The sequence below is a fragment of the Molothrus ater genome, chromosome 3, assembly GCF_012460135.2.
Source record: "Molothrus ater isolate BHLD 08-10-18 breed brown headed cowbird chromosome 3, BPBGC_Mater_1.1, whole genome shotgun sequence".
Taxonomy (NCBI): Eukaryota; Metazoa; Chordata; class Aves; order Passeriformes; family Icteridae; genus Molothrus; species Molothrus ater.
In genome coordinates, this window is record NC_050480.2 from 41,365,052 (window position 1) to 41,379,682 (window position 14,631).

General features: G+C 42.1%; 1 protein-coding gene across 1 annotated transcript; it reads right to left on the reverse strand.

The window, feature by feature from the left end:
- Positions 1–7,120: 7,120 nt before the first annotated feature.
- On the reverse strand, positions 7,121–13,702 carry PSMB1 (proteasome 20S subunit beta 1). The gene is made up of 6 exons (XM_036380944.2): positions 13,552–13,702; positions 12,228–12,335; positions 10,985–11,066; positions 10,411–10,540; positions 8,764–8,870; positions 7,121–7,401 (listed from the first exon to the last, which is right to left on the reverse strand). Exons 1-6 carry the CDS (start codon positions 13,653–13,655, stop codon positions 7,216–7,218), a joined length of 717 nt encoding a protein of 238 aa, XP_036236837.1. The 5' UTR covers positions 13,656–13,702; the 3' UTR covers positions 7,121–7,215.
- Positions 13,703–14,631: the final 929 nt, after the last annotated feature.

Here is a 14,631-nt window from a genome sequence, read left to right on the forward strand (position 1 = left end):
TTGTTTGCAGGGCTGTGTGCGAGCTGTTCTGTGACTTTTCTTTAATAGCAGTTCTTTGAAATTCTGCTGCTCCTGTAATGGGGGCTGAGCGCGGTTGCGTCACTGTTGTGATGGTCTGTCAAGCCATCTAATTGGTTTGTCTCATTAAAACTTACAATTGGCATTTACAAGGCAGCAGTCCTGTAGTCCAACACTGTAGCTGGAGCCACGCTGGCTGACCAAGCACTTGCACGTGGGTTTTGGGATGTGGATGGAAAACTGTGTCTCTCATGAATTCATCCCACAGCTCCTAAGATAAATCTTGAATGTATCAGACCATCTCTGACTTCACCTTCTCTGTAGTAAGACTAACTGGAGGAATTCACTTAAAATCAACAAACAGCTGGCTTTTAATGTCCAGTTCAGAGCCAAGACTACTGAGATCTCAAATGGGACACTCAAGGGCCATCCATGAGTTGCTGTTGGATAGCTTGGCCTGTTGGATGTTCTTTTGTTGGCAAGAGGGTAAGGAGGAAATGGTGCAAGAAGAGGGCAGATTTGTGTAGCCTCTGATAGAAACTAAATTCTTGGAGTAGTTCCAAAATGCATTTTGGCTTTGAATGGAAACTTTCATGAAAACAACCCTCCACCTGTGCAGGTCAAAATATTAGTTAAAACACTGCAAGTGCATTCTCTTATGAGAAGTCTATTTTTTTTATTTTATTTTTAATCTGAGCCAACTAGTCAAAAGGACCTCACTTACTTCAGGAGTCTGATTCATTATTGTCCTTTTTAAATTTAAATTGCAATGATGACTTCTGGCAGCATAGTTAAATTTATCTGAGAGCATGAATTAGAGTTCAGAGCTCTAGGTTTGTGCAGAGAATGAATATCAGTGTAGCTTTTCTGCTAACACTGGGCTTAAACTAAGCACTGGGCTTAAACTAAACCACCAGAACCTCCTGTTAAATGTTTGTCAGGAACTTTGCGGGTCAAATTAGGCATGTGAATGCCAGCATATAGATACTGCTTTGGCCACTGTAACTTCCCAGCTCTTCAGAGAAGAGCATCTTGTCTGTTTGGTGTTTCACTGTGTTTGATGGAGAGTGTCCCTTTGACAGAGAAGTATCTTAACAGAGGTGAAGGGCACCACAGCCACTGACTTTAAAGGCTGTAGAGTCAAACAAAATCCATTGAGTGGTTTGGATGTAACAGCCTGCACTGAATCAAGAGTCTCTCTATTCAAGGCTGTAAGCTCAACAGCTCTGCACTGAGAGCCTGGAGGAACGAGGAGGAATCGAGCTACATACCAGCTGAAAACACTTTGCATCACCCTTTAAAATGTTTTCACTTCAAATGGTGCAGGTTAGCTCAGGGTAAGCACTTCTCTTGGCTTTTGAGAAAAGCCATAAAACCCTAGACTTTGTGACTTATTTTAAATCAGAGAATGAAAATACATCGCATTCCAAAGACAAATTATCTTTAATTTTTAAAAATCCCATCTAATTGTCATTAATCAAGCCATCCCCTGTGCTAATAAGATGAAGGCAGGGAATGGCATGCCATTCCAGCTCAGGCAGCTGTTGTGCATGTCAACCAGTTTCAAAATGCTTGGCAAAAGTTGTAAATGCAGTTCTAATGAGATCGGCTTGTCTGCAACTAGCAAACACATACCAGCCGCACCAAAATGTTTGTTTGCTGTGGGACTAAGTGGAGATTGTGTTAACTGTTCTGCATTCAGGGTACATGTCAAGAAAAGTTCAAATCAAGCACAAGGCAGTGACACTGGAATGCAGCTTTCTCCAGAACGGTCACTTACATAAACCCTGAAAAAAGCCTCCACCTCAGTTCATAGTTTTTGTTGTGCATGGGGGGCACATCAGGACTCTTGACTTTCTGGTATCTCAGTGCAAGAGGTTCTCTGCAGAGGCTGCATAAGTGAGCTACGAACAGAAGTGTGTTTCCTACTGGGATGTTTGAATATGGACTCCTGGTAGGGGACCAACTTCCAAGGCATTCTACAGCATCTCTCTCCTGCCAGGTAGCTCCAGCTGGTTATGCCTCCCTCAGCGGCCCAGGATGGAGAGGAGGTGCTCAGCTGAGCCAACCAGGGGCTCCAGGGTGGGAGCATAGCCTTGAAAGAGCAATGACCAGCTCAATCATCCCCCCCAGCCTGACTGCCAAGCTCATCATAGCCAGTTCCTCAAAGCCCGGTTAAACAGAGCATTGCTCCAGAGGGGCTGCAGTCCTGTTCAGCTAAGCCACCTCAGTGGGCCAGGCACCATGGGTGTCACATACCCACAGCTGGCTGGGCACCTAGGTGAATCAGCACATCGGTGACTTCTAGTAGAACCATCAAGCAGTTCACCAAACCTGTGTAGCTGCAGAAAGCTAAGCAACATAAATAGCTATGCTTCAGAGAAGTCAAATCTTAGGAAAGTCAATAGCAGTTTACCTCAACCATGAATTATCTATGTAACACCACAAGCTTCAACACCTTGTTCCTTTTCCTCAGCACAAAAGGGAATCCTATTTTTTAACTTTCCTTTTAAGGTTCTTTGAGCTTAAGTACAAAGGACTGGTTAAATTTCTGGTACCGTGACTACTCTCTTGCCAGTAGCCCTTTAATTTGTATCTTGTGCCAAAGAATATTAATTATTGTAGGCTGCAGTGAAGTCCATCCCTACCCCCACTTGAGCCTCTGAAATGAACAGTGAAGTTGAACTTTGCCAGCAACTGTTAGGAAAGGGGCCAAGAACAGCTTAACAGGAAAGATACTCAGGATTTTTTGTTTGTTTTTTCTGCTAAACCATGTTTTTGTAATTATGAATACTTTGTTGAAATTGCTTGGAAAAGGAAGTACACAGAAAACGGTCCATACAATTAAACTAACTACATATTAGTGTTGAAAGAATATAAAACTGGTCTCACTCTCTTGCACTCATCAGACAAAACCCCTTCTCAGAAGGAATTTGGCTTGAGAAGAGAGATCTGGAGACAAATCTTAGTTAACTTCAGGCCCATGTGCCTTATTGTCTGGTTTACGACTGCCCCAAATGGCCTAAAAGCAAAGGACATTCACACGAAACAAAAGCAAAGGCTGAAAGAAAGAGAAAAGAGGAATTTGAAAGCTGTCATTTCCAAACTCCTTCTACTCAAAAGTTGATTCCTGACTTTCCATAAGGAACCCTGAATAAGGCAGCAGTTACTTTATACTCCTAAAAACTATCTTCAACTAGACTGGAGAGAAGCAGAACTACTTTTATCTGCTTGGATTCACATGAATGCTGCTTTAATCAGTCCCCATTTGCTTCTGCCACCTTTCCCCAAGTTTAGGTTTGTAAAATCCTGAATTGATTGCTAAATATACAGAAAGAAATTGCCCAAGCAGCTTTCTAGGATGTATGATTACAGTGTATCAAAAAAGGTTTATCAAATGTGGAAAATTACAACTTTGTCCCCTAAGTTAATAAATACTTAAGAATATAAAGGAGTAAGATGCAGTAGGACCACTTCAAACTACTGTACTTCATATAGTATTTTTTAATTTCCATTTAAATGGTTTTCTCTAGTCAGCAGCCTGGTCCTGGCTCCCATCACTCTAAGGCGTATGTAGTGTTACACGCATATCTCAGTGTAAAAGGAAAAATGTCACCCTAGAGTGAGAAAGTTCGGTATTTGGATTATATAACAACATCTTATGATTCAGCCTCAATAAAGTCTTGGTTTTAGTTAAAAGAAAATTAAACTTATCCTTGACTGATATAGTGAACTAAGCTTTTAGAAGGATATATGCAATATTTATGTCCTGTGAAGCACTTTCACTTTCCATAGTAACAGGCCCCCTCTTCAGTACTTAAAATGGATTTGATGCATAAACAATATTGCTGAAAACACATCCAAAAATAGTGAAGAAGACTTTGCTTTACAAAACTAGATTTTAAGACTGGTTATGACCTTGTACAGTCCTTTACACAAGCAAAGGTACACAGCCATTCGGCTGAGATCAAAATAAAGCCTCCCATCTCCTCAACAAACAGTATCCCAAAGCGCATTACAGCGGGACACTGGGAAGCGTGTATGGCTATTTCCACCCGCCCCGCGGGAATTGTGCCGAGACCTGCGAGAGCAAGCAGCTATTGCCACCTTAGGGCGGCCCTTAGTACTGCTGCAGGTGAAGTGGAGCTGCCTGCTCCTGCTCCTGCTCTCGTTGTACACCCTCAGAGCTGACAGTGATCACTCCAAGGTCATTCCAATCCTGCAGCACACCCTCTCTCGAAAGGTACATACATTTAAAATTAATAGAAGGTTTCAAGATGAACATTTTTGCTCTCTCTCCTTTCTTTTACATGAAATTGTATTAAAGATGTCTAATCCCCGTCCAAGCAGATCTGCCAAACCCAGCCCTTTGCTTCTAGCATGTCTAAGTGGCATTGTTACAATTGTTTTGCCTAGCTGCACCTCTGTAGCCTGCCTAGACAGTTCTGTAACCAAGTAAGGCTCAAAATGCCTTCATAAACTGTTAATGTATATGGCAGGCACAGTGCTAGATGAATACTAAGCTGATTTACACCTGGGAAGTACAGGCATGGAACTAAGGAGAGCTGCAGACAGCTGGGCAGCTCTCCTTCCCACCTCTCATCCTGAGGTGATGACAATCTTCAGAAACCAAGTTAGGGAATATGGTGGATTAAAAAAAAAAAAAGCCTTTCATCCATAATATACATCTGATATTTGGGGTGTTTTAATACTAATAAGCAAGTAACTTCTAGCTGAACAGCCTGTGAATACTTTTTACTCACACATCTCCTGTCACTCCTGCAACTCTTCACTCAGAGCACAAGCAGTGATGGCATCAGGGCAGGGCATAAGTGCAAAGTTAAAAATGTGGAAAACAATCCTCCCCATCTCACTGGTAGCAAAACCCATCCACAAAGGGAGTGGACACAGTACTACATTCTTTGGTGAAAGAAACTTGGTATTTTCAGTCCAATGGGCCTGTGAAAACACTTCTTTTCCTGCTGGTTCTTCAGCTAGATGTACTCTGCAGGGAAATCTGAAAAGGAGACAAAATGGCCATCTCACATTGGTGCAAGTGCACCAACAGGATGGCACGGAGTCGAAACAGGTACCTGCTCTTATATCTCTTCTGAGACTGCAAATTACACCTGAAAATTCTAATTACCTTGTTTTCTACTGAAAGAACTTACAGAGGCAAGACTAGCCACATCAAACTAAAGCCAGTAATTACCAAAATCTGTCAATAGGCATTTATTTTGGATGTAAAATATACCCTTAAATATAAGAGCAGCCAAATTTATCAAAACTTTTCAGTTAAATCATTGCAACTCTCCTATATGTCTAGCATCCTGTAAGAACATTGAATTAGTTCACATAGAAATTAGATAGTTCCCCTTGTTTGTTGCTCTTCACTGTTTAGACCTTATATATTGCAAACAGACCTGTCCAAAAGGCAAGCATGTGAATTTGTTACCCTCTCCTGCTTTTCTTTGCAACTGAAACACTATTTAGTTTAGTTTCAGTAGATTTCAACAATTTTGCATAAAACCCCAACAGCCTATTGTGAAATGCTTGAGCAATTCAACATAAATCTGGTATCAAAGAGAAGTGAATTTGAGCTGCTTTAATTTAACTTTACAGATGTAACAGAGCAGGTATTTAATTCAGTATTGCTGATTTTTATTTTAAACAGGCACAGGCTTTCTGTTCTTAGAGAATTATTGCATTGTGTGCCATTTGCTCAGTACAGACAGCATACAGCTACAGTCATTTATACAATCAACCTTGTCCAGCTAAGATGACTTTTGAAAATGTTAAACATCCCTTTAAGACACTTGAACGTATCTGGAAGTTCTGACTTGTGTGCCCAAGTGACTTCAGCCACAGCGTTACTCAGACTGAGATGCTGCATGCCTTTCTTACAGCCCAAGCACCCGGGACTGATCTGTTCCCTCCTTACCCGGCCCAACACTGGCACCCAGCGGCCAAGCGCCTTCACAAACACCTCGGAGAGCTGGTGGATTTCCTGAACACAGCCAGAGTCCGTTTAACAGCACTGGTTGTTCGATTACTGATGTTCAAAATGTTACCCACTATTGAAACTGTCTACAAAGCCTGGGACAGCCATCTCTGGTCAAGATCAGCCAGAGCCAGGAATAAAGCACTGCACCCAAATGCTGCTCTGAAATCAGCCAGTCGCATCCAAACAAGAGATAACAATGTTACCATAGAGTCAAGCATGTCAGCAAAATTGTTCTTTTTAAGGAACTAGTGTGCCACCTGAAGCAACGAGATATTTTATATGTCCTTTTTTAAAGAGCTACAGACTGTGAAAAGACTCTTGGACAAGAGAAAACTATCTTGCCCTTGACGATGCAGCTCTCTTTTTCTAAAGGTCCTAATACTGAAGCCAATATCCAGGACTGCGATACAGCACATCAATTTCCCAAATTTTGATGCAATTTCCCAAGCAACAGGCCTAACAAAGGACCCAGGCATTAAAAAGGCACTCAGGAATCTCCATTCTAAGTTATTTTCCATCAGTAGCCACAAGGGGACAATGCTTCAAATTCTGGGCATTAACCTAGCAGAAACATGCAGAGGTGAGCCCAGATGCAGAGTCCAGGACTAAACTCTGAAAGATTCCATTTAACATTCTCCCCTCTAACACAGTGATGATACTGGTTTCAGATGACCAATACAGTCTTTGCAAATAAACAAAGTCAAATGTCAGGACAGCACATCAGAGAAATAATGTCAGCTGACAGCATGTCAAGAGAAATAAAGAAGACAGGAAAAAAGCAAGCTATGAAGTGCAGAGAAAGCAGCATGAACAGAGCAAATGCTTTACTCAGTAAATCAAGACTGAACTGAAAGGATTATCAGAATATGCTGAACTATGGGAGGGTATTAAAATTTAGGCTCACAGACTAAATTTTAATACCCTCCCATAGTTCAGCATATGGGATTGTGAGAAGGGGATTAAACTTCCACTAGAATTAGCCTGATTGATAGATTAAGATGAGATTAAGGAAACAGACTTGTAGCTTTAAGCTGCTTCCTCACCACAAACTGCTCTGGTTTCTAAAAAACACAACTTCTAACAAAGACAGCACCACAGTTGTTGAACTTCTTGAAAAAATTTTAATTGGACAAATGTCCTCATAACACAGGTAAATTGTACATCACACATAACTTGCTTACACATGAACTGAATTAGTCTTTTCGTAACTGGATAGTTTGCTCTTTAATTCCATCTTTTGTGACAATGCAAATCTTTAGTGCATCCCCAGTGTACACATCTCTCTCAGCAGCAGAAATGAAGACATCCTTAACCAGCTGCAAAGCCTTTTCCAGGGTCAGAGGTACATGCTCCACATTTTGCATGTTCTTGAAGCCAATCTATGAAAAGATAAAAGTGTATTTTATCCATCTATGAAAACTGATTCAGTCTCTGCACTAGAAAAAACAGATTTAGATGAATTAAAAAGAAGAAATGACCCATCTATTTTAAAAACCCCAAAGCTGAAGTATTCCTCCAAAGTATTCCTCCAAACAGTTTACAGTTGAGAGCTTTGCCAATACATACACTCTTAGAAAAATTACCTAGAAGCAGATCCAATATACAGCCAGCATAGCTCCTCCTGCTCATTCAGCATGTACAAGATCACAATGAACATCTGGATCTGATCTAATTCTTCATAAACTTCTCACAACTTTGGCAGTACCAGAACTGCACATGAGTCTTTTTTTCTCTGGTCACTTGTAGTTAGGAACATTTCTTAAAAGCAAATATTCCCTGAGATACCTAGACTTCAAAACTAAGTCTATATTGGAGCATATCTGGTCCTACCAAACAGCATTAAATTAGCTCATAAATATAAGCATCAACTTAACCATCAGAACAGGAAAAGGAGAAGAGTCCCATGTTTTGCCTGAAACCCATAAGCAATAAAAAATTATTTATGACAACTTGTTTTTTGCAGAATATATTTCCTTCAGTTAATAAAGTTTAAAAAAAAAGGAAATATTCTATTCCTTTCTCATCTGGTAAGAATCAAGAATGCTTCCTGCTTTTCTAAGCACAAAAGCTGTGATGGCATCACGTTCAAGTGACTAAATACCAACACCAATGTCAAAAACTTAAAATTTGTAAAACACGCTTTGGTATTTCTCCCATTCAATTATTAACAGCTTCAGCTAAATATGAAAATACTATTCAAGTATTTCAGACAGATTTAGCTGAATAAGTTTCCAGCAGTTTTATGTAAGAACACTCTTACTAAAAATGGTATCTGAATTGTACAAAACTGAAGACTTAAACAAGGCTATGTTAAATGATAAAATGTATTAATTAATTCTATCTTCTTAATTTGGTATTATCTCATACTAAGTAACAGGCATATTTATGTTGTCAGCCAGGAAAAAACTCCCAAAACCCAGAAAAAAACCCTCCAAACAACTTCTAGGATAAACATAACTCCCCAATTAAAACACTTCTGCCTTTAAACAGGCACTGCAAATACAAATAATGTATTAAAAACCTCAAGAGATCCCAAAGCAAAACTTTGATTTCTCTTGAGAAAGTAAAGCCACATAATTTATAAATGTATGGATTACCAGGTCCTACCTGGGTAATAGATTTAAAACTTCTCTCAAAAGTAATATTCTCCAGAAGTAAAGCTACATTAATTTGAATGTCACAAATCTTTACTGAAATAAAGTAAAAACCAAACCAAAACAAAAGCCAACAAGCTATTTTACCTGGTTATCCAGCAAAGGCTGCAACATTGCACTTGCTGATCCACCTGCTTTAAAAGTACTTCTCTCATAGGAGCCCACTGGATCAAAGCTATAAACTGCTCCCTTTCCTGAAGAAAAAAAAAAAAAAAAAGAATTAGTATGTAATTCAGAAAGCTGCCCAACACTGACAAGCATCTTCAGCAAAACCAGCTCTCTGGATAAGTAGTATCTGGAACATTGCAGATCCCAGTAAACCTTTACCAAACAACACTGAGTATGTTCAGATGATGCTTTTTACAGAAGACTCACTATGGCTGCAGCCTGGTACAATATCCAATGTTATTTTCTTTATTTAAGCCGCAATATCATGCTTCAACAAATGTTTCCCACACTACTTACCACAGAAAAAGTGTTGATGCAGAGTAATCAAAGCAGAAAAATGAGCTAGAGTGTAGTGCTGAACAAAGAGCCCCAGGGGTTCCAAGGCTAACACAAGCAGCTGAGATCGTTCCTGGATGATACATTTCTTGAATTACCTCCAGAAAGCACACCTGGATGCCTCTGCATCAAACTCCCAGGACCAGGGATGATGCTCTGGTCTCTTGCACACTTCCCTTTGAAGCCAGACCAGGTGGTGCAAAGTTTACTGGCTTGCACCAACATCAGAGGCACAGACACACTGTAGCCCTGAAGCATCAGCGTTTGATGAGAACATGCCAGTCAGAATGCAGCAGCTGGCCAAGCCCAGCCCTTCTGTGCAGACAGGCTGCACCCAATTCAATCAACTGGCCAGTGCCCTTGGCAGCAGAGCACAGGAGCTGAACAGCCCTGAGAAAGCCAGCCAAATCAACAATCAATCTTGCTGGACCCTAATTTAGTCCTTGCAAGCAAACCTGCACACTGATTCTTATCAGCTGCTACAACACCCTTATAATCTGAGATTTACCATTATGCAGGGCAGACTAATCCCCTGCCAGATCCCACAAATCACAGACATGTCTTAGCAAGACTGGGAAAGCAGTATAACTTACTGGTACAAACAAATTGCATGGAATGGCTAAAATTATCCAAACAAGACCACCTCTGAGCTCCATCTCAAAGCCAGACAACACTACTCAACCAAATCACTGGACAGCGACCCAGTAAGTTCTGGAAGAGCTGTAGATTAAACTACAGCTTCTGTGTAGAACTCATGATTTTCATTAGAGGTTAGTTAACGCTTTGAAATAACTTTGTAGAAACCTGTCTCTGGAGTAAGTCTTCATATTAAATAGTCTTTACCACACTCACAGGTCTGAATGAAACATATACAATTTTACTGGTGACATCTACTGTAAAGATGCAATTTAAAAATCCAGCAAAACCACTGTAAAATTTTCCAGTCTAAGGTATTAATTATTTCACTTTAGAGATTTTATTTGTGATCAAATAATTATAACATAGCTTTTAGACCTTCAGAAATGGAAAAATCAAGTGAATAACAAAAACTAGGAAATGAGCCAGATGCACTGTATTCAATCTGTGTAAGTACCGTAATGGCTAAAGGCGGGTGTTGGGAATAGCAACACAAACTTCGTTATTCAATCAGTACACCTCAGATGTAAAGGAACAGCTATCCATCCACAGAAATGCAGCTTCTCTTTTCCCTTTTTCTGTTTGAAGTCTTACCTTCTTCATCAAGTCCACCAATTATATTGTAAACATAGTAGGGAAAGAAACGTCGAGAGTACAGGATTGTAGACAGCATTGCTGCAATAGCCCCTGTAGTCATGGTCTTGTTGTTGGAATGCTTGTACATCTGCCAGTGGTAGAGCACATCCAAGAAGAAAGTCAAACACTAAAGCTGACATTCAACTAGAATTACATTTTCTGTAACCTCAATACAGAAGAATCTGACACTAAGCAAAATTATTAACCAGGACAATTAGTGAAAACATGCTGGTCTAAAAGGTAAAGCCTCTTTACAAGCCAAAGATTAACATATCTCTAAATTTGTGTAATTAGTAGGTGTTGCCTCATTTACAATATCCTTTCCAGCTCTTCCACTCTATACATTTGTGGTGTCACACTTAATGAGAACACATCACCAATCTTCCCTGCCAGATCTTTCACTAGCAAAACAGTTATGATACAAACACTCGGAAAAAAACAGCAGAAGTTATAGTTAAAACATGTCATATTATTGGTCTCAAATATAATATTAAGAATCTAAGTTTCTAAATGCAGTAAGATTCGTAGTTACCTTCAATCTGGCTTCAATAATTTTAGTAAGGGTAAGGCAGTCTCCATGGAACCCAGTGCATCCAATGACAGTTTGTTCTGTTCTGAAAAACATAACATTTTGTTGCAATTTTAGACTTAGCATGAACTACAGTAATTTCTTATACAGTAGGTTATTATGAAAACACCAAATGTATTTTCAGTTTTTTTCCAGAGGGCTGCATTAAGCTTGTACAATGGTTATGTGACATTTATGGCTTTGATGGCTTCTGTCAGCACAAACAGAAGTTATGTGGCTGCAGATGCACTACAGAAGCTTGGCTCTCTGCTCAGTTTTGAAATGTTTTATGAACACTAACCATGGAAACACACACTTGAAATTTTAATTCTAGGAAATAGAAAAGAGTCTAGAAACATTAACACACACTGACCAACCCAAAGTAGTCATTCAGAAAACATCTTAAAACAAAATCTTCTCTCAGCCTGTCACTAGAATTACACAAAGCCACCATGTGCAGTATGTATCCTGTACCAGACTAATCTCCATCTGGACAGTATCAAAGTCAAACATATAGCAGTAACAAGTTAGACAGGAGAAACCAAGTTATTTTGATTTCACGTCATCAATTCAGAAAAAGAAACAATAACCCTGATAAAAAAAAAAAAATGTTTATGTAGTTGATGACAGCCTATAAGACAAGCACCTGCTGCAGTAAAATGAACATAAGTATAATGTAGGTGTAAACTAAGGAGATTCTACCCAGGTGAGTTAACCTAAGCCTAAAATGAACATAGAAAGTTCAATTATGGAATGACTCATAGGTTTACCTCCCCTAAAACAAACCCCTCTAAAGTGCCAGGTAATTAACCAGAGAGATACAGTACAACTGGCAGCAGTGGGCACAGTTGTGTACCATCGCCAGATCTCCTGATGAAACAGAATGAGTTATCATAGGATTAAGTTTAGCTACAGTTAAATTAAAAATTCTTCTGATTATCCAGCCAAAAAACTCCATGTTAAGGTTTGTATCATGCGAAAAATGTTCTGTTCTCTCTTAACTTCAAGAGCATGAAACAAGAAATCTGGCTATATTTAGAACATCACATCACATCTTGCATTACAGCAAAGGTCACCACGAGTCCAAAATCTACTTTGTTACTGGGCTTTTTCTTCTAAGAATTCTGCTTAAAGTAGGAAGCAGGTGACATAGTCAGCAGTACAAAAGATTTTCCATCTTTTTGAATCCTTGCAGATCTGGACTTACAGCTTGTAGCATTTTGGGCTGTCCCGGGAGTGAATGGAGTAGCCTTCACTCAGACGTGTGTCAGAGGCAACGATACAAAAGTCTTCTCCAGCAATCGCCAGCACAGTCCTTAAAAAAAGAGTATTGATAAATCATGGCCTTCAGCACAAGCATCTTCTTAGACAACACAGAAACAAACTAGATAGTAATTCTACACACAGGCTCATGTTTTGTCAAGTATCTTACACTCTTTGCTATGCTTCCCACTATGCACATCCCTACTCAACACCAAGGGAAGAAGGCAATAGACAGACTGAAGAAAATATGTGCATGTGGCCCTCTACTCAGATTTAAACTGTATGGAAACTTGGTAAAACAGAGACTCCACACCAGGCAAGAACCAGACCCAATGGATGAGGTATTTTATATGCCTGATAATAACTCATCCTTCTAATACAAGCAAAGTACTGAGCAACAGTATCACTACACTAAAATAAATGTCACTTTTAAAATCTGGTGTTATTACTTCCTAACAACTAGTATTGTGATCACCACAGGTGTACCACCATTAAGTAACAAAGATGCCCTTTAAAAAGCAATAGCCATCATAAGAAAAAATAAACCTACCTGGCCAGATCATGCCACCAACTCAGGTGCGTAAAACATCACCAGCCTTTAAGAGTTACAGCAAGGTAGCATCCAACCCAGTAAAACGTTTACTAGCAGCACGGTAAACAGCAAAGGCCATAAACTACAACACAAGAAGTTCCACCTCAACAAGTGGAAGAAATTCTTAACGTGGAGGGTGGCAGAGCACTGGAACAGGCTGCCCAGGGAAGTCGTGGAGTCTCCTTCTCTGAAGACATTCAAAACCCACCTGGACGTGTTCTGGTGTCACTTGCTCGAGGTGACCCTGCCTTAGCAGGGGGGTTGGACTGGATGATCTCCTAACTCATCCAGCCCTAACAACTCTGTGATTCTGTAATAGGACCATTACCTGGGTTTCCTAAGCCACTATAAAGAAACAACCCTGCCGGTAACAACAGATGCGTACTTTAAGACCAGTCGAAGTTTAGGGAGCCCGAGTGTTCCAAAAGCCACACGGACAGGCAAGAACACCCTGAAAGGCTGCAAGGCCTCAAGGCAAGCCCGAGCCCAGCTGCTCCTTGTGCTGCCGCTCTCTCCCTACAAAGAGGAGACCGTGAGGGGAGATAAACCCGCACCGAGCACCGAGGAGAAACAGGAGTAAGGCGAGGAAGGAGTAAGCGAGCCCCAGCCCCGGCGCCGCTGTCCCCTGGGCCCCATGCCCCGGGCCGAGGGTGCCCCGTCCCGCCCGGGCCCTCACCCTCCGTTGAAGGTGTACGGCGAGAAGCGGTAGTGCTGCACGGGCGCCTCCAGCCCGCAGCCCGTCTCGGGCCGGGAGGGCCCGCATCCCGCGGTGGACAGCATCGCGGCCGCCCGATCGCTGCTGTCTCACGGCGAAATGGCGGCACCGGAGGCGGAAGCGGAGCCTCTCGGGGAGGGCAGGGCAGGGCAGCACCGCCTCCTCTCGCTGCTCTGCCGGGCGGCGAGCGCCGGGGCCTGGCCGGAGGGCGGCGGTGCCGCTGTGGAGCGGAACCCGCCTGCAGCAGGGGGTGTTGCCTGGGGCCCGGGGCAGCGCCTGGACAAGAGCCGGGTCGGCGCTGGCCCGTCGCCTGCGTGCCCGCTGGTGGGAACGCGCAGGCTGCTCAGTGGTGAGGCCATCACGCACCGCTCGTGTTTGGGCAGCAGCGTGGCTCCTGCTCTGCAGGGGAGAGCGCCTTTGGAACCGCCGTGAAGAGCAAGAGTCGGGAATCATAGAATCATCGGCTGGTTGGAGTAGGAAGAGACCTTAAAGATCATCTAGTCCTGTCACGGGCAGGGACACCTTTCACTGGACCAAGGCGCTCGGAGCTCCATCCTGCATTAAACACTTACAGGGATGGGCACCCACAACTTCCCGGGGCAACCTGCGCCAGTACCGCACCACCCTCAAGCAAAGAACTTACTCCTAATATCTAATCGAAACCATCTCTCTTTCAGTTTGAGGCCATTCCCCCTCGTCCTGTCACTACACGCTCTTGTGAAAAGTCCATCTCCACCTTTCTAGTAGGTCACCCTGAAGCCTTCCCTTATCCAGGCTGAATAATCAAAATTATCTCAGACTTTCCTTGTGCTTCATCCCTCTAAGCATCTTTGTGGCTCTTCTGGACTTGTTCCAACAGCTCCAGGTCTTTCATGAGCTGGACACAGTACTCCAGATGGGGTCTCACCAGGTCCTTGAGGTGGGCCCCATGGGGTGTGGTGCCAGGCACCCTGCCACGAGTGGAAACAAGTGGGAAGGGCTTGGATAGAAGCTCGAAGAGGCACTAGGGGAGTACAGGGTGGGGACAGTGAGATGCAGGGG